Here is a 20,988-nt window from a genome sequence, read left to right as displayed (position 1 = left end):
CTTAGCTTCAGTTTAGTATGTGTGTCATAAGACTACACATGGTATTTTAATGGCACTTGTATGGGGACTGTCTGCTGTGCATAGCCATTGTCCAAGGTAGTGTGCTGGGACGTAAAGGATGGAATTGAAAAAAAGCGTTCACGTAATACAAATTATCAGATTGTATTTGCCAACAGCCTGGGAAACAAATCAGTGTTTTGTAACCTTAACTAAAGTAGACCATCATGACTTTAGGATGTATAAACTTGAAAGAGGCGTGGTGTTTTGTCAGTGTTGTTGCTAGGAGAAATAAAACTAAGTTTGCTCTTTGCCTCCGATCACTGAAAAGTCTATCTTCAGACCTTTTGTGTCTCCTGACCCCTTTGATTCATTGATGTAAATTTGTACTTACAGCTTTTTACTGCTTCCTATATTAACTTTTGTTTCTAGTCAATTTAGGAATCACTAGTGTAATCCTCCTGTTCTTCACCAGAACAATGAGTTAAGTCCTGTAAGTGACAGTTTGGGCACAGCACACCTGCCAAACTCAAACCCCTAGTCTTTCTTACAATATAAAGCTCTCAGTTGTACTAAAGTGGTTACACATGCACACAGGCCAACAGCAAACATCTTATAATGTACAAAAAGTTTCTCTTCTCTTTTGAGAATACCTGGCAAAATTTACTGCAGGCTGCCAAAAGACTTGAGCTGTGAGCAACTTCTTATCTGCTCTGTTACTGGGTAGCCATATACAAGGTTCGATTCAAGATTAGGGTTGAGAGAATGAGAAAGTCAAGGGATGCAGTGGGGATAAAAGGAGCTCCTAAAGCAAAGGGTGGAATAGCAGAACTAGACTGTGAGAAACTTCCTGTCTGGACTATGGCAGAAGCACCTTGTCCAGCGTTTGGACAAGGGAAGTGAGGCTAGCAAGACGGCTAGGATATGAGAAATTTTTTATCTGGGCGCTTGTAAGGTTTGGCCAAAAAATAAGGTGGGAGTTATGGGTTAGAGATGAGAGGAAGAGAAAGCTGAGGGGTCTAGGTGGATCAGGAAGAGAAAGGCGCTACCAAATGAAAGAGTAGGATAAAGAGAAAGAGACTGCCTATGGAAAGTGTCTGCCAAAGGGAGGCATGGACTGCCAGGAGAACAGGGCTGTGAAGTTGGGTTTTTTTGGTTTTGTTTGTTTGGATGTGTCATGGTTTGATCTCAGAGGGCAACTGAGCACCATGCAGCCTCTCACTCCCCCTTCCCCCACAGCACTGGGAAGGAGAAAGTAAAGCAAAGACTCAGGAATCGAGATAAGGACAGGGAGGGATGACTCATCCATTATCATCACAGGCAAAAGACAGATTCATTGCAGGCGGGGGAAAAAGAATAGAAATTTAATTCAGACACTAGCAGCAATGTTTAACAGAGTTAGGACTGTGAGAAGCATTACCACATCTGAAAAACACCTTCCCCCCACCCCTCCCTTCTTTCCAGGCTCAGCTTTGCTCCCACTACCTCTACCTCCTCCTGTCCCAGTGGTGCAGGGGGCAGGGAATGGGGGTTATGGTCAGTCCTGCTGCTTCTTTCTCCTCATGGTAGGGGGGGAACTCCTCGCATTTTTCCCCTGTTCCAGCGTGGTCCCTCTCTCACAGGAGACAGTCCTCCACAAACTTTCTCCAACATGAGTTCCTCCTATGGGTTGCAGCATTTCCGTAGCTGCTCTGGTGTAGGTCACCCCCGTGTGTTGCAATCCTCCCAGCGATGAACTACAACAGTGGGGGCTTCTCCCCACAGAGTCCCAGCCTCCTTCAGGTGCAGTCACCTGCTCTGGCGTGGGGTCCTCCACAGGCCGCAGGCCGGCATCTGCTTCACTGTAGACCTCCATGGGTGGCAGGGGGCAGCCCTGCCCTCTCACTATGGGATACAGGGGGGCTCTGCACTGGCACACCTGCCCCCCACTTCTTCTTTCTTCCACTGACCTCAGTGTTCACACAGGTGTTCTCCTCACAACTCCTCCTCACAACTCTCACTCCTCCCAGGTTTCCCTTCTTAAGTATGTTATCACAGAAGCACTGCCACCGTCACTAACTGGCCCAGCCTTGGCTAGAGGCAGGTCCGACTTAGAGCCAAGGGAACTTCAAGAAGCTTCCCACAGGCCACTGCCACTGCTGTAGCCCCATCACCTGCTACCAAAAATGCCCTCCACTCACTCAAACTCAGCACAGGATATGTTGGGTTTTATTTCAGTCTGTCACAGGTTGTTTCTCCAAGGCTCACTCTAAAATTCAGGTTAGGGTTGATGAAGGGAGGCTGCTAGGAAAGCTGGGTTCCAGAAGGTTTTTTTCCAAAGTCATACGTGGGTGGTTCTTGTCTTAGATGAGGCTGAGAAACAAGCATTTCTATCTCAGAAGATTATTTTTAAATCACTCCGGATTACTCAATTAAATTGCAGGTACTTCTGTTAAAATACTGGGTGTGTGGCAATAGTGATGCATCTTTTCAGGTATTTGGGGCAATACAAGAAGAAAGGTGTGCATCTTCCAGGTGTGCATCTTGCATAATACAGAGAGACTTTCAGTTTAGCTTGGTGGCAGTTGACACTGCATTAGGAAAACTGCACTCACTTGAGAAGTTCTCTTTTCTCAGTGTTAGTAACTACCAAAGGTGGAAAAAAAAAACAATATAGAAAACTGAATTAGCTCTTACTACAAAACACCATCAAAATTTGTTTTAATAACGCACTACTGCCAGAATTATGCATTCAAAGATACACCCAAGAAAACTGACAGCTGTTACTTTATCTTATGTATACAATTTGGTGCAAGAACAGGATCTGAAACAGTTGTACTTAGCTATAGAACAATGTATATTTTTACTGCATTTCTTTTTATTTTGTATAGCCTTACTGCAGTTACGTTCTGTATTTGTTCTAAATTATTATTTTGAAAAACAAATATATTAATGCCTCTTGAAGTTTCAAACAATAGATCTTATTCCTGTATTTATCTTCAGTTATAGAACCAGTCACTAAGAAATTGCCTGGAAGTTTCAGTGTGTTCTCTTTTTGGATGTGTCTTAATGCTGCAAAAGTGTTTATAAAGACAGAGACAGTAATTTGAAGCAAAAAAGGAATGTTCTTTTTTCTTCATTTATACGTTTAGTCAACTGCACATTTTTACCATTACTCCTATTTAAGCTAATTTTTTATGGTCATTTGACAAGTTGATCAGTTGCCAGTGTGGAGCATGCAGCCTTTAAGTGCTCAGACTTAATGGGGAACACATAACCAAAGAACTAATAAAATTCAATTTTACAAATCTGCTGCTTTCAGTTTAATGTGTCTGAGGCTAGCAATTTTCAATTAAAATGGGATTAGGTAGGGAATTCATTTTTTTGGTTTGATCAACATGATTGTGAAGCTGAATTTATATTTAATTAGATTTAGAAGTGATAGTAGTACTTAATAATGAGTGATAGCAGTACTTGAAAAAAATGAAGAATTTTGGTGCAAGATGTAAATACATGTAGCAAATTGTTTGTTTTTCAGCACCTACTGGGAATAAAGAAATAATTTCCCATATCAGTCAGCATGGAGGCAAATGGCCATACTGGTTTAAAAAAATGGGTAAGTCCACATATGCAGTACTTTTAGTTTATTTATAATTTTACTTTTTTTACTTTGTAATTTTATTTGTATTTCTGTTTAGAAAATCTTCAGAAACTTGGGAACTACACCTTGAAACTGCAAGTAGTATTGAATGAAAGTAATGCAGACACTTATGCCGGAAGGCCTCTACCATCTAAAATATTTAAATTTACTATTATAGGTAAGAATTTCAGTCATACCAATTTTCTTCTACTTTTAGTGTTTCTATTTGATTCATTGTATATCGAAATTATTCATGTGTTAGGTGAGAGATAATTTTCAGCACTGAAAAATAGCATTTGCATGTCAAACATGAAGCACTTCAAGGAAAAAATAATTTTTTGTCTAATAGGTTTTTATCTCACCTGTAATGTGTTGGCTCTGCTATACAGTTTTGCAAAAAAGTGTGGTGGAATCAAAAGCTTTCCCCTGATGTGAACTTTTCTAAATGTACTTAATAAAAATAAACTTTTACTTAATTAGAATCACCCTTTTTCCTCATGCCATTGGCATAAATATTCTTTCATAAAACTAATATTCATTAGGCCAATTTTCATGCATAAACTGCAGAGAGAAACTCATTCATAAACAGGTTAAGCATTTTAAATATGCATGTTAAGATTGAAGTGTCTTTTTTAATTAAAAGAAGAATGCTATGCAAAACTAAACTCTCATTGAGCTATAATGGGTGTGTACCTTTTGGATTAACCATATAACCAAAATATTTACTGGAATACCAGAACAGAAATAATACTGTTAAATACGTCTGATGTTACTCTGCCTTGCCATACTCTCTGGTATGCGTGTGTGTGGCCTAAAATAGTATGTGACTGATTATATATTCCCAAGTCAGTTAATGGGTTCTGATTTTAATGGCACTGTAGAAGACCATAAAATATACAGTGTACAGTGACATCATGTTTTTAGTACAGCCTTGCAAGTCCTGTTTCTCTCATCCTCTAAGATGTTAATTTTATTTCCTAACTTATTTGTGTGCATTTTTACCTGTTAGTGGCTAGTTAGTTCTTGTTTATAAATCTTTCTCTGGAGAAGGTTTCTGTTGGGTTTTTTTTTTTGCTGAAAAGACTTCATTTCCAGGGGAAATAGGCATATATTTATGAAAAAGGGGTAAAACTGTAGACTAGTTTGAAGTTGCTCTTTCTGTCCAGAAATATGACACACAATTTTTTTAAAATCATGAAGGAGTAATATGTTGTCTGTAAAGGAGATTTCATAGGATTAAAAAAAAAAAAAAAATCTGTGCTTTTGATTCTGTACATCATAATTCATCTTAATGAAAAACTGTAGTTATTTGCTTGCTAATTTGCAAAAATACATGCTAATTACAGATTATACATTCCCTGCTCCATCTTATCACCATGAATCATCCTTTTATGTAAGTGCGCTTATATACAATAATCAGAAAAGTTGTGGCCTACATACATTAAAAAAATAGATCTTCTCTTGGTCTCTGGCTTTCAGTCTCCAGTTCAAAAGGAAAAGTTTTGTTCAACTCTTTTGCCATTCTGTGACTTTGCCTTTTTCTGCAGTGGCAAAAACCAGGCCAAAAATAAGCTAGGAATGACAGGGGAGGAAGAGAGTTACCAGCAGCCCTATGAGGGAGTGATGGACATGGTTGATGATCAGAAGGCCTGGAGCAATATGACAGAAAAAACACAAAATCTACAAAATGAGGCTGAAGTGAGCTCACCTCCAGCACTTGCATGTATGCAAGGAAGTGCCTACAAAGGCACCGTTAGAGAAATCGCCAAAACCCCTTTGGCGAAACCAGCATGCTTTAGTGCTTCTCTGAACTGCACGTGCACTAGTGCATCCAGCATGGAAAATAAACATGTTGAGTTAGAGAAAACAGGGCAACGTTGTAGATCTTGCTAGAATCGTGGAGATATGGTGGGATGGCTTACGTAAGTGGAGTGTTGGAATGGATACGGGCTCTTTAGGAAAGACAGATCAGGAAGACGAGGTGAAGTTGCCTTTTGTGTACAGCTGGAATGCATGGAGCTCTGCCTGGGGATGGATAGTATGAGTGAGGGTTAAAGAGCAAACCAGTATGGATGACACTGTAGTGGGTGTCTGCTATAGGCTACCTGACCAAGAACAAGTGGATGAGGTCTTCTACAGACAGCCAGAAGCAGCATCATGTTCACAGACCCTGGTCTTCATGGGGGACTTCAACCACTCCAATATCTGCTGGAGCAACAACACAGGAGGACATAAGTGATCCAGGAGGTTCCTGGAGTGCATCAATGGCAACTTCCTGACTGAAGTGATAGAACAACCAATAAGGAGAGATGCTTTGCTGGACCTCATACTCACAAGCAAGGAGGAGCTCTTCGGGGATGTGAAAGTTGAAGGCAGCCTTGGCTGCTGTGACCATGAGATAATAGAGTTCAGGATTGTGAAAGAAAGAAGGAGGGCAAAAAAGAACCCTGGATTTCAGGACAGGAGACTTTGGCCTCCTCAAAGATCTGCCTGGTGGAGTTCCATGGGATAAGGCCCTGGATGGAAAGGGGGCCCAAGAAGGCTGGTTAATGTTCACAGATTACCTCCTCCAAGCTCAAGTCTAGTCCATCCCCGTGAATAGTAAGTCAGGCTTTGCCAAGAGGCCTGCATGGATGATCAAGGAGCTCCTGGCAAAAAAAAATAAGTATATAGAAGGTGGAAGTGGGAACAGGTAGCTTGGAAGGCATACAGAGACACTATCCAAGCATGCAGGGATGGAGTTAGGAAAGCCAAAGTCCAATATGAATTGAAACTAGAATCCCTGGCAAGGGATACCAAAGGCAAGAAGATGGACTTCTCTAAACACATAGATGACAAAAGGATGACTGGGGTAAACATGGACCCACTGTTGAATGAAACAGGGAACACAGGACATGGAACAGGCTTTGATGCTGAACACTTTCTTTGCCTCCATATTTACTAGTAAGAATTCCAGGCCTGAGAGACTGGTGGAAGGTCTGGAACAAGGAAGATATTCCCTTGGTGGAGGAGGATCATGTCAGGGAATACCTAAGCAAACTGGTCATACATAAGTCCATGGGCCATGATGGGTTGCATATATGAGGCAGAGAGCTGGCTCATGTCATTGCGAGGCCACTCGCAGTAATTGAACAATCATGGCAATTGGGAGAACTGCTCGATGATTGGAGGAAAGCAAATGTCACTCCTACCTTGAAAAAGGTCAAGAAGAAAGGCTTACGGAACTACAGGCCTGTCAGGTTCGTCTCGATCCCTGGGAAGGTGATGGATCGACTAATCCTGGAAACCATTTCCAGGCACGTGAAGGACATGATGATCATCAGGAGTAGTTAGCAAGGATTCACCTTCCAATCTATCAAGCTAGTCATTTCATCATAGGTGAGCAGTAGATGTTGTCTACCTAGACATCAGTAAGGCTTTCAGCAATGTCTCCCTTAAGATCCTCATACAGAAACTGATGAAGTAATGGGCTGGATGAGCAGACAGTGACGTGCATTGACAACTGACAGAATGGCTGGGTTCAGAGAGTGGTGATCAATGGCATGAAGTCTAGTTGGAGGCCAGTAAATAGAGGTTACCCCAGGAGTAAATAGAGTCAGTACTGGGTCTGATCCTGTTTAACGTCTTCATTAATGATCAGGATGATGGAGCAGCTTGTAATTTCAAGTTTGCTGATGACAAAAAGCTGGAAAGAGTGGCTGATACACTGGAGAGTTGTGCTGCCATCCAGAGGGACCTCAACAGGCTGGAGAAATGGGCTGACAGGAACTTCATGACGTTCAACAAGGGGAAGTGTAAAGTCCTGCACCTGGGGAAGAACAACGCCATGCACCAGTACAGGCTGGCACTTGACCGAGTGGAAAGCAGCTATGCAGAAAAGGACCTGGGGGTCCTGATGGACGCCAAGCTGAACATGAGCCAGCAATGTGACCTTGCTGCAAAGAAGAGCAACAGCATTTTGGGCTGCATTAGGAGTGTTGCCAGCAGGTTGAGGGAGTGATCCTTCCTCTACTCGGCACTAGTGAGGCCACAACTGGAGTACTGTGTCCAGTTCTGTGCACATTACAACACAGACACAGACATACTGAAGAGAGTCCAGCAAAGGGCTGTGAAGTTGGTGAAGGGACTGGAGCGTCTTGCATATGAAGAAAGGCTGGGAGAGCTGGGGTTGCTCTGCCTGGAGAAGATTCGTGGGGATCTTACCGGTGTCTATAAATACTTGAAGGGAAAGTGTAAAGAAGATGGAGCCAGGCTCTTTTCAGTGGTGCCTAGTGACAGGTCAAGAGGCAGTGAGCACACACTGAAACACAGGAGGTTCCCTCTGAACATCAGGAAACACTTTTTCACTGTGAGGATGACCGAGCACTGGCACAGGTTGCCCAAGAGGTTGTAGAGTCTCTGTTCTTGGGGATATTCAGAAGCTGTCTGGACATGGTCCTAGACAACTGGCTTTAGGTGGTCCTGCTTGAGCCGGGGGTGTTGGCTAAGATGACCTCCAGAGAACCCTTCCAACCTCAACCATTCTGTGAGCTTCATCTGCAAGGGGGACGGGGAAAGACAAAAACTACTACTTCCTTTGTGTTTAATATTAAAATTAATATTTTCGTCACAAGTTCAGGAGGTAAAGCTAACATCTGTTTCCAGAAGATCAAGAAAAAAAATAGATGCTTTCAGTAGCCTTGTGGTTTTTTTCACAAAACTAGAGGCTTTGAATGCAAATCCTTTAGGCATAAAAGAGTTCTTTGTAGCATATTCTTCTAAAAGCTTCTGCAAAAGTATTATTGGCAGAATACAAAAAGGTATTTTTGTATGATAATACAGAAAAAAGTGCTTGGCATTACTTGAAAAGAGCTATTATTTAAACATATGTCTGAAAACCTGGCATTGAAGTCTCAAGATACTTCTGTGAAGTTCCAATAAAAGAAAAAAAAATAAAATCTGTTTCTCTACACGAATACATAAGTGAACCTTGTCTGCTCCTTCTCTATCTCTTTACCATAGCAAAAAGAGAATCTTAGAAGTTGCAAAGTTGCATTCTGTATTTTAAAAATTCTTTTTCAATAGTGTTGTGGCTTTCCCTAGCATGGCAGCCTTCAATTAAAGGTTGCTTTGGCCATAACAGTTGAAATGAACAAATCTCCTTGGAAAGGAATATACACTTTAAAAATCTAGTCAACTAATATTTTGGCATTTTTAACACAAGGGATACCAAAACCAGCTTTTGCTATCTGTTGCTGCTTTATTATCTAGTCAGAAGATAATTTGACACTTTTAATATCTTCAGTCTTGAAAAGTGAATATTTCAAGACTTTATTTGTGCAATGTTTTGTGTTGTCTCAGAAGCAGCCATAAATCCTGTGTCATTATTCAAAAATATTAACACTTGTGTGACTTTCTATGTATACAGATTCTAAAAATCAAAAAAAGAACAATTAAAATCTAAACTGAAATCAACAGCTTCTTTGAGAAACAAATTATTTCTGTAATAGTAGGTGGTTGTTCAGTGTACAGTTCTTGGTAAGGTAAAAAATTCATTGTAAATGCTGGTTAAAACTGAACTTCCTAAGTCAGTCTGTTTTGCGGTTTTAGTTCAGACACATTCTTTTGGTAGTTATTCATTTTGACAGTGCAGAAGTTGTTTTACTGTTATTTTGTCAAATCATTTTACAGTTTATCATTCACTTGTAAATAAAATTGTAATCACTGTACAGTTGAGGTCTTTTTGCTGTTGTAACTGATAAGTAATTTTGTCCAATACAAGGTAACATTTCCCGCCCCCCATGATCTTCACATCTCTTGTGCAAAAGAAGCTCCCTGATCATGACACCTGTAGGCAGTGAAGGTAGTTGTTGAGTCCAAAATAATTAGATAGGATATTTATCTACCCTTCAGCTCAGCACTCTATTGCTTCTTTTTTCAAAGGTCACTTAGCCAAGACAGTTTGATTCCACAAAACATTACTCTGATTTGCAAGCTCCCATTTGTACTGCTCTGTTTGGTCTAATTTTTTTAGTGCCTAATTGAAGCCAGTCTAATGGGGCAGATTTCACGGGAAGGATGCACTCACATTTCTTTTTCAAATACTCATCACTACTCATCTTTATCTTTCCAATTTGTGATAGTTGTAGAATAAAATTGTTTTGTTGCATAAATGATTTTAACAGACTTAAAGCAACTAAATGTTTAAGGAAAGCTGTCCACATTCAGGTGCTGTACTGATTTTCCAAGTACATTGGGGGTTTTGGCTGTCCTGTTATGTTTCTCATACCATGGTCTACTGCTGTTAACTATTGGTTTTATGTTAGTGTAAGTTAAAAGAAGAGGATAAATCAATAAACCATGATTTTGGTTACAACAGCATTCTGAACAGCCTATTTACTTTGAGGCTGAAAACCACTTGACTTAATCACAGCCTTAATTAAGAAAAAGCCAGTGAATACACATAATTACTTCTAAAAATGTATTATTCTTTTCTCCTAGAGGGCAAACCAGAGAAGTTTTCAGTTGGTCTTTTAGAGCTTCCTTTTCGAGTTGGAGTACCTTTTAATATTCCTTTGGAACTGCAGGATGAATTTGGTCATGCAACACAGTTGGGAACTGGCATTAAACCAATTCTTGAAGCTAGGTAATTCAGCCATCTCTTTCTTTTTTCTTTTTTTTTTTATATTTGTGTCCTTTCTTCATGTGACATTAATATAGTAATTCTGTGGGGTTTGTCTGAGTGATACACTGGATACTTTTCACATAAATTAACTGGCATTTTTGCTTTTATTTCCATAAGAATATCTGAAAGTATCTTGTATATTAAAACACTGTGTTGATTTTAAAATTGATTCTGTTTTGTTTTCTGTGTATTTTTCTAGTGGATTGACATTGCAGTATGAAGAAATAACTGCAGAAACAAAGTGCGTCATTAAGGGTGTCACTGCTAAAGGCAGTATAAATAGTTGCCAGGGCAAGGTAGGCTAATGAGTTTAAACTTGAAGTAACATATTCAAAAAAAAAAAAAAAAAACAAACCCAAAATGCAGAGCAAATAGTTTTTGTGTAAAATGGATTGTCACATACTGTTATCTAAGTTTGGTCTACACTAATGAATACAAGTATTTCTTGGGATATTTTCAAACCGTCTCTTACAGCTCTACCTGGAGAAATTTATCTTTCCTACAGCTGCACCCTGTTAGCTGATGCGACTGGAACTAGAGGGGCTGATCAACACATTGGCGTGTGGAAGAGTGTACCCAGCATGCTAAGTCAGCTGTCTTAGTTTAAACTGGTGCTGAAATTGGTTTAAATAATCCTGGTGACTTTCACACTGAAATAGCATAGGGAGCACTGAAATCTTTCATACTTGTAGTTGAGATGATGAGTAGTAATAGTTAATGTGAGTGGTAACTACTTGAGCTTCTCTAGACATTTCCAAAATGCTGTTTTCACTTCTGTAGTAAATACATGTCATCCACATCCAACCTGTTACTGATGGATTCTCAGCACCTAGTCAAGCTGCTAATTTACTGTAAAAACAAAAACGTATGTTACATGCTGAAAAGATTTCTTTCAAGAAACAGATCTTAATGGTTCTCATAAATACAGATTTGAAGATCTTAAAAAATAATTTTAAAATCATGTATATGGCATATTTACACAGTATTCTAACCAGGTCCTAATCCTTTCATTTATTTTTGCAGCCTTGCATAGTAAAATCAAAGCTAGGAACCGAGGTGGCTGAAGATACCTCATTGTACTGTTTATATTGTTGCTTAGAAAAAAGCAAATAATGTTGCTGGTGGAAAGGTGTATAGAGAGAAGAGGGAGCATATACATGCTTGTTAAGAACTGGAGGGTGTTGAATGTAATAGATTTTGTGGGTAAAGCTCAGAATTTCAGGTGAAGGGCAAGAATAATGACAGAAGATAGAGGTGGATTATGGGAAATAAATTGTACATGGCAAGACATAAATTTGGTGAGGGGCAAGACCAAGAGTCATTCAAGGAACTTGCAGTACAGAAATAATATCCTAGCGTAATAATGGAAAAGGGCTGTTATTTTCTCACGTTGCTTAATTGCATAAAATGTTGGAGGCAATACAGGAACTGGCACTGAAAGTAGCAGTTCTAATTTATATGAAAAAGGACTGTTTAAGATGGGAATGAAAAATAATGCAAAAAGCAGGATGATGGGACAACAGACTAAGAACAACAGATAATTTTAAAATGTAAATACAGTGTAATTTTCAGTGCTTAATTTAAAATAAACAGAGAAGAACATAAGAGAAATTTTCAGCACCTTGAAAGTTTATTTTGAAATGGTTGCAGAACAGCTAAGATATCTCAGAGAAACAGCTAGTAATAGGATTGAGAGAACAAAAAGGAAGAAATGGAAAGCATGGAAAAAGTTAAAGTGAATTTTTTGGGGAAAGGAGTAAGGAGAAAAATGTCAAAGGAACAATCATGCCAAATGTAGAAGAGAAACTTGATTGAGATAGGAAGAATAAAATATCTGAGTTGTCAATGAAGGAAGCACTGATAGAGAAGAAGGGGAAAGCAGACTTCATTTACTTATGTAGTCACTGATTTAATTCCACCCAAACTAGGCAAGACGTGTTTTAATTGTGGGTGGAATCAAAGAGAAAATTTTAAGACAAGTGTGTAAGCAATAGCAGCATGACTGCTCTGTTATAGGATTTCGAATACAGTCAGGAGAAGGGTGAGGAAGAGAGTTTAAAAAAGGAAAATAATATTTCTTTTTTTTTTTCATTTTAAAGTACTGGAGTACACATAGAATCAGACTTGAAAGCAAGTGGAAACTAGATAAAGGGATCATGAAGGATAAGGGAAAAGAACTTCCCTAGAGGACACAGATGTTGAAAGATTAAAAGGAATGAAGTTAAAGACATAAACCGATTAATTAGAGGCACAAAATAGTGCAGTATTAAGAAGATGGTATTAACTTAAAATTAGTATTGCAGAAAAGGGTTTGAAACTAAAAGAGGAGGAGCATAGGAGGAGTGTCTAGTGCATGAGTACAAAGCTTGATTGGATGAACTACTGAAGAATTCAACTTACTAACAGCAGCTATCAGCTATACTGGTTTCCTATGTTTTTATTTTCTATGTTATTTTTCCCTTCTTTCCTCCCGCTTTCTCTCTTTTTTTTTTTTTTTTTTTTTTTTTCTTCCCCCAGTCCTCCAACACGTAATGTTAATATATTTTGCCCTCCCTTTTTCTTGTGGTTCACCATTTGGTTTAATGGGGCTCCAGCTGATAGGTGCTGCTTGCCTTGCAGGCAGACCAGTATGGCTGGCTGGTCACAGCTGGAGAGTTTTCATGCACGTGTGGCCAGCCATGTGTTTGATGTGGAGCTCACGTGTTTGATGTGGCTGCAGTTGTGATGCACCTGCCCAGGTCTCATTGCACTTTCTGCTTCTCTTGCCCAGCAAACCAAAAGAATTGCCTGATTGTTTTCATCCAGTCTACAAGGTGTTACTATTGCACATACCCTCTCAGACATGGGAAGGGCATAAGTCAGGATTATGAAACTAAACCTTTCCAGAGGCAGCATTTCTGAACATGTAAAAATGACAATTCATGAATTGCAATTCAAGAATTGCAATATTCTCAAATATAAATATATAAAATAGGAAATACACATATCTGCAGCGCAACTAGTTTTTTAAAGTTGGAGCTTTTAAGATTATTGATTAGACTGCTTCATTCTCTGATTTTAATATGAAAATCAGTTTTAGTAATGCAGCAGTTGGTTTTTTTTATGGCCTTACTCAGCGATGGGATGGATTGTAATTGTGGTGCCTTGCTTCAGGCAATTAGCTAGGGAACAATAAACACAACTTGCAGACCCTTTCTTTAAAACTACTTTTTTTGAACTGATACATTTTTTTTCCCCACTAAAACAGCCTCTAAGCAGGAAACCACAGGTTATGATAGCTGTTTTTAATGGTTTCAGAACCATGTAGTTTAACGTGCACATCCTGGATTGAATGTCTCTGGGAGTAACAACACCAAAAAAACCAGATTTTAGTACAGTGAAAAAATCTTGGTTTATGTAGCAGTGCAAGAAAATTTGGATAGACTTCTGAAATTTACATATATATGAATTGACGTGACTATGTGAGATAATTTATGATCTGGCTTTGCTTAAGGTTAATATTTAAAATATTTTTTCATTAGAACTTTAATCTGAAGGTTACCCTTCCTGGTTTGAAAGAAGACACACAAATCTTTAAAATAAGATTGCAGCCTGGTAAGTATCCTTAAAATATTTAGTGAATTTCTGATGAATTTTATTCCGACAGTATTAATTAAATGCTTCTTATCCCAAGAAGATACAATATTTAGTGAGGCATAAAAAAGGATATTGTAGCTCATGCAAGTGATGACTGAAACTAAATAAAGCTAAGGGCATGCCATTCTGGGCAGGAGTAACATCAGACTCACAGCCCAGTCTTGTCTATTGTAGGAGCTGGAATTTGTCTGCTTACTTGAGAGTGATTTTTCACTTCTTTTTAAAATTATATTAAATATTTTTCTAATGTAGCACAACTGAATGAATGAATTTCTTATCATCTCTGTTTTCTTCAGCATTAAGCTCTTTAACCTGTACTAATCTGCATTAACCTGTTCTCCCTGTAGAAAACATCTTGTGAGTGAATAAGTGCTTGTTCAGTTTCTTACCCCAGCAAAGGGGGGATGCTTTGGTAGTTGGGATTGTGTCTGAAATTTTTAGTGTTACATGTTGACTTTACCATAATGCAAGAGAGGAATATAGAAGTCTGTAACTCCACTGCCCTTACCACAATTTTATGTTTTGTGGATGTCTTGATACTGAGAATTCCCTTGTACGATACCTGTTATCCTTTGTTACCTGGATTTTTCTGGATTTGGGAGATAAGGTATAGTTTGAAGGCTAATTTTTGGCTTCCCAGATTGCCAAACTTTAGGCTTTCCCATCTCATTTTGCAGAGAAACTGTGTACTTTAAGCGATGCACAGTTTATTCCATTATTCTTTATCTGAGGAGTTAAGGCTTCGTGTAGAAAATGGAGTGGAATGGTCTGACTTGAGACAGATTGTATTGTGTATTGCTCAGTTATTTACCTTGGACTGAAGGCAACTTCATCCTTCATTAGAATCTTTTGCTTTTGGCAATGTAGCGATGCTTCACTACCTCTTCTCATTGGACTTATCCTTGGCTTTTAAAGCTGTTTTTTGAAGAAGGAGTGAATAAAAGCTATTTCAGTCTTTCCTGTTCTTCAACCAGTGAGTTTGAAATGAAAGTTTTAATGAATGATGCATAAAGGATGTTTCTGAAAAATGGCCTTCTTTGTTCCTTCAGAACTTGTCTTTTAATAATAATCTATCGCTTCTCTTTTTAAAACTGATAAAATAATTACATGTTCCAGGGGGTAGACTTACTTGAATAGCTTCACTTTACTATCCAAGTAACGCTAACAAAGTTTTCTTTTGCATTTCTTTGCATGCGACTTGTAGCTGTGGTGGCTTTGGTAATTAAACTGCTGCACATCATGTTTGATCAGATATGTCAACATTAATATCTTCAGCTTTAACATGTCAGGAGAAAGCTCCAAGTTTCTTTTTGATGAATGCATATCTATATTCATCAAAATGTATGTATCAGCATAAACCAATACACTCAAATTGGTGTAAATGGTTTGTTACCACAAATGTCTTGGTAGCTTGGCTTTAAAAACACTTTGAGATAGCAAAAAATAAAATCCAGTGTCTCACAAGTTATCTAAAATAGAACCAATGTTCTGCAATTGTGCATTTTTACAGGTCCTCCTCGTCAATTGAAAGTAAAACCAGATTCTGACATTCTAAAGATTGAAAATGGTACAGCTTTCCCCTTTCAGGTTGAAGTACTGGATGAATCAGGAAATATAACAGCACAGCCAAAGTTGATAGTTCATTGTAAGGTAAATGCATTTCATTATGTGTTATAAGGATTTTGATACTTGCTTCCTAAAGGGCTGGGAAGAGAGCCTATTTTGGCATCTAGATGGAATTTATTATCTTTAATAATGCTTTTGAAGTTTCTGTAGCTTGTGTCATGTTTTAAACTCAGCTGACAGCCAAACACCACACAGCTCCTTGCTCACCCTCCCCCACCCAGGCGATGGGGGAGAGGATTGGAGGGGTAAAGGGAGACTCGTATGTTGAGATAAAAACAATTTAATAATTGAAATAAAATAAAACAATAACAGTAATAGAAAGTACAAATGGGTAATGCACAATGCGATTGCTCACCACCTGCTGAGATACCCAGCCCGCTCCTGGCAAGTGATCCCAAAGAAAACCAAGATCCCAAAACCGCAATCCCAGAAGCGAGGGAGAACCCCCCTCCTTCCTGGCCAACCCTCCTTTAGATACTGAGCATGACATTACATGATACGGAATATTTCATTGGCTAATTTGGGTCCTATGCTCTGGCTGTGCTCCCTCACAGGTTCTTGTACACCTGCGCACGGGCAGGACACAGGGAGTTAGAAAGTGTTTGATCTCTTCATCTCTTAGCAACAGCTGAAGATATCAGTGTATTATTAACATTCTTAGACCAAATCCCATAGTGAATCCAAAACACAGCACTATTCTAGCTACTAAGAAGGAAAATTAAGTATCCTAGCCGAAACCAGGACAGCTTGGTAACCATAACTTTGACTCTCTTGCCTCATCTATTATGAGTCATTCAGTAAATTTCAGAGTCAGAGGAAACCTGGCCTTAGAAATGGAAGAGAAAATTATGTGAGGATATATAGCTACAATTCTAAGGTATTTTAGGTCTGTTTGCCATATACAGTGCTAAAATTTGTTCAGGAAAAATCTTCATGCAGCTTGCTTTTTTTTTTTTAAAAGATGAAAATGCAAGTCTAGTGCCTAAAAATAATATTAGACAAGACTATTATCATGAGAACTTGTCTAAGTTCAGAAGGGAATGCAGGCATTACTGTGGCTTTTAGAAGTAAAAAATTTTTGTCCTTTTTGACCTAGTTTTTTTTTTTTGAACTAAAGAAAGTGACTTTTCTAATTCTAGTGAAATCAGTCCAGCAATAACAGGTAAACAAATCAAAATATTTTTCCCACTGCAAAATAATCTGCATTCCATTTACTCTTTATATCCATACATTTTCTTCCTGTAGATGGTGTCTGCAGTAGTATGATGACATGTTGAACTTGAGATTTAAATTCTGTTTAATGTATCATTTTTAGAAAATTAATGAAAAGGAGATTTATTTAACAACTTAATTGAATGTATTGCCATAATGGCAAAAGAGACTAGTATTTATGTGTTAATACAAAACAGTTGAATAGATACTAAATTTTACTTCCATAACTTCTTCCTTTCTCCCACACATCTCTTATCACCTGCAAAAAAAATACAGATGTTGATCTTTCAGTCTTCTGGAAAACTGAAATCTATCAAATTTATACGTAATAATCCTATGTATATTTGAATTTGTACAAATAATCATTTCTGGAGTAATCCTAGTAGTTCTGTTAAATAAACCTGAAGTTTAATTTTACATTTTAAATAGTTTTTAGGTGCTTCAAACCTTCCTGTGTATTCTGTGGACTGCAGTAATGCAGGAACAAACATTTTAACTGGTCCAGTTATACATGTACAGAATATCAAGAAAGACCAGATACTGAAAGCAAGGATTGAAATACTTGTAAGTATTGATTGGGATGTTTGGATGAACAAAAGTTTGAAAACAATTTATTATACTGTCTCACTAGTGTACTGAAGTCTTTTATGAAGAAACTTAACCCCCAAAAGTTGCTGTTTTAGGTACCATTAGCCTGATAATCAGGTGGCTGCCTGATTCTCTCTGGGAAATCATAAAAAGGCAAAGAATTTTTTCCATTTTTTCTTCACCTCTTTATTTCTGAAATCCCTGAAGTGTTTCAGAAATATGCGTTATTTCTGAGATTTTTCTTCCCCTTTTTGCTCTCTGGATTCTTCGGACAAATTGCCTTAATTACATAAACACTTAGAGCCAGAAATGGTATGGCAACATGTTCCCCAAAACTTCAGTGAAGAAAGATACATTTTTTCAATGGTTATAAATCAATAGCTTTTTATAGCAGTTCAGTCTTAAAGCTCTGAAGTTCAAACTTTTTAAATGCTGTTGAACATCCTAGTTCTCTGGTAGTCAGGAGAGCCACACTGCTGGAGAAAATAAGACCGGTGGTGTTTTACCCTGCAAATGTGTAAACAAATACTAATATGGCAAGGTGACCTTTATGAAAGGATACTTACGAGTACTCTTAAGAAGTATTTTGAAAATTCTATACTATAGTACTTTTGGAATAGAAAACATTTTCTAAATAGCTAGCATCAATTCTAGTATCTGTTAAAAGTTGTAAGTATTCTGGCATATCCTTTTGATTTTCTTTTGACAAGGCACACCTGGTAATGCAAAGTAGTACCATAGGCTATTATGGAGTTATATTTAGGCATATATGTGTATTTAATATCTTAATTATATATCTTTTTTTTCCCCATGCATAGAGTTGTAAAGATGTGCCACCAGTGGAAAAGATTATTAAACTTCTTCCTAGCAGTCATGTTGCAAGACTACAGGTTTTAAGTGTGGATGGACAAAAAGCGATTCAAATTAAACATCAGGATGAAATCAACTGGGTTGCTGGCGATGTCATGCACAACCTTATATTTCAGATGTATGATGAAGGAGAAAGGGAGATACATGTAACTCCAGCTGTGGCAGAAAAAATCAAGGCAAGTACTTTTGCATGAACAGCAGCAGAATATGGAGGAGAGATACAATGCTGATTTCTCTAAAATCCGTAGACATCAATCTACGAAATAATATTCCTCAAGACTGTGTTATTAAACATGGGAACTTCACTCTCTGCTTAATAAATTTTTAAAAATCATTTTATTGAAATTGTGTCCTTAATGAGATGAAGACATTTAATGAAATGTTAAGTAATGCTTCAACGTAGTGTTATGAAATGCAGCTTAGTAATTTCCAGTGCTTCTCCTAAACACAATCAAATAATTCTGACATAGTTATGATTCTTCAGATCTGGGCTTTTCCCAACATTTAGGAACCTTGAATAGGAATATTCCTTCATGAAGATTTGCTTAGCTATCTTATCCTGCTGCCTGTGTACATATGTGGAGCCTAATACAAAGGTAGAGCCTCAGCAAATATGTGACACGTTTTTTGGTGAGGTTTTTCAGAATCAAATCTTTACTAAGTCAAGATAAGTGAGAGAAACTTAATGTATGTTTTGCTTTGTTTGGGGTTTTTTTTAGAGTGGTTTTCGGTATTTGGGAAGGTAGCATTGGTTACTGTTGGGAAATGCACAGGCTTTCCATTGAAAGCTTCTATTGCCTGTTTGTTACTTCAGCATATTTAGAATGACCACAGATATATTATGTAGCTAGTCATCAATAATTTAAATTTTGATTAATTTAAGAAATTTTAATTTTAGGTTAACTGGACACCTAGAATTAACAGAGAACAGTTGATTCAGGGATTATTGCCTGATGTAAAAGTACCAACATCAGTAAAAGATGTACGTTACTGTCTAATTACTTACCTTGATGACCATGTGTCTTTGGAGAGTGCATTCACAGTCAGGTTTGTTCATTTGAAATACTTTTTTATGAATTATGTTGTTGGCAAAGAATTGTAGATTGGTTCTACAGAAGCTGAAATAATGAAAGCAGTTGAGAAATTAATGGGGGAATGTAGGGTTGGGGAGGAGGTTATGCAAATTGTTTACAGATGAGAACATTACCTGTGTGAAATACTCCATCACGATCTGTATCTAGCCCTGTAATCAGATTTGTACGTATACATACACTGAAGAAAATTATTGCTATCTTTGAAAACTTTCAGTAAACATTAGCTTATAGAATAACTAGTTTTACTGAAGAGTCAGGTCACTGGTTACCAAAAAGAAATATCACTATGAAGTTAATTGTTACCCTTAGAGAAGTTATTACTCTGAAGCTAAAGACAGTATTTATCTAGCCAAGTGCTGGATACCTGCATCTGGTATCTCAGTCAAAAGTGACAGGCTGTAAATAAAACTTTAAAATTTCCTGTTTATCAGCAGTCTCAGATCAAGGAACTTTTATTTCAGTGTTATTTTATCGCAGTTGTCATAAAAATTAACTGGGGGTCATTCTAATGGAACGTTTAAAGATCTTTTAGCTTAGAACACACAAAAGGAGTTAAAAGCATTGTGTTGGATAACTTCTAAACCTTAAATAACTTACAGATGTTAGGTAATTCATAAAGATTTGAGGAACCAGCATATAACACACGTTAACCTTCATCAAGTAAGCAGAAGGAAAGTCTGAGATTGTTTAAAAAGCACCCCAGAAAGCATTTTTAAGAATCTAGTGTTAAGCACAGTTTAGGCTGATGACTTCTACTTTATCATTGCAAAAGAGGAAATGGAAATCTGATTTTTCTTTTTTTTATGGTTTTCTCCATAATTTTTGTAATGTGCTCTGGTTTTGTTTTGCTTTTAAGAAGAAACTGTGTCACTAAAAATTTTAAGCTATGTTAGTTGTAATCAGGTCCTTGAGTCAGGAAATATTTTCATAGCAAGGGAGACTAATACCTTTATGTACATATCAGGATATTAGAATTGGTTTTATAGTAATAGATGTATTTTAATATGTAGACAATTGTATGTTACTTTGATTTAGAGGTGTTGGGGATGGGTTATTTCAAGATTTAAGATACTCCCAAACTTGAATTCTGCTTTGTCTGGCTAATGATCTGATCTGTGGTAAAATACTGGTAGGCAAGTTATTACAGATAAGATAAAATCCCATAACACTGTTGTGGTTTGTTATGTAAGTCGTGTCTGATAAGCTCCCTCTCATAAGATTGAGGTGAACTACTATGTAAGTTGTGTGCACACCAGGCTTGATCCTGTAAATATGTGCAAGGATAAAATTAAAAAAAAAAATTCCAGTCAGAATTAACTGCTGTATGCTTTATCACGCCTGCTATTATAAGTGATTACCTTCATGATTATGTCAATTTTCTTTTCATATGCCGACTTAGACCACTTCCTGATGAACCCAAACACATTAAATGTAAATTAAAAGGACCAAACACACTGCAGGTGGGTGAAGAACTACAAAGTGAAATTGGTGAGTATTTGAATATTCTTCAATTTTTTAAATGATACATTTCTTTTTATTTGCAATTTATTAACCTATTATGTATACAGTTGTCATCAAGAATGAATTCTCTTCAACTATTTTACTATAAAAAGCAGGTTTACATGCTCATTCATGAAAGGATGATCAGACTTCTCTAATTGCCATTTTACAATTCTGGAAGT

General features: G+C 37.5%; 1 protein-coding gene across 1 annotated transcript in view; it reads left to right on the top strand.

The window, feature by feature from the left end:
- The window catches only part of SMCHD1 (structural maintenance of chromosomes flexible hinge domain containing 1), an 89,418-nt gene that overhangs the window by 34,124 nt on the left and 34,306 nt on the right, over nt 1-20,988 (top strand). The window contains exons 18-27 of the mRNA XM_074878940.1: nt 3,515-3,592; nt 3,675-3,794; nt 10,097-10,241; nt 10,480-10,576; nt 13,802-13,874; nt 15,427-15,566; nt 17,184-17,318; nt 18,161-18,388; nt 19,111-19,259; nt 20,706-20,794. Coding sequence (XP_074735041.1) covers nt 3,515-3,592; nt 3,675-3,794; nt 10,097-10,241; nt 10,480-10,576; nt 13,802-13,874; nt 15,427-15,566; nt 17,184-17,318; nt 18,161-18,388; nt 19,111-19,259; nt 20,706-20,794 — 1,254 coding nt within the window. The remainder of the gene's footprint in view (nt 1-3,514; nt 3,593-3,674; nt 3,795-10,096; nt 10,242-10,479; nt 10,577-13,801; nt 13,875-15,426; nt 15,567-17,183; nt 17,319-18,160; nt 18,389-19,110; nt 19,260-20,705; nt 20,795-20,988) is intronic.

This window comes from Strix uralensis, chromosome 1, assembly GCF_047716275.1.
Source record: "Strix uralensis isolate ZFMK-TIS-50842 chromosome 1, bStrUra1, whole genome shotgun sequence".
NCBI classification, from domain to species: domain Eukaryota; kingdom Metazoa; phylum Chordata; class Aves; order Strigiformes; family Strigidae; genus Strix; species Strix uralensis.
The sequence above is the reverse complement of the archived record's forward strand: the minus strand, read 5'-3'. Positions and strand labels throughout refer to the sequence as shown.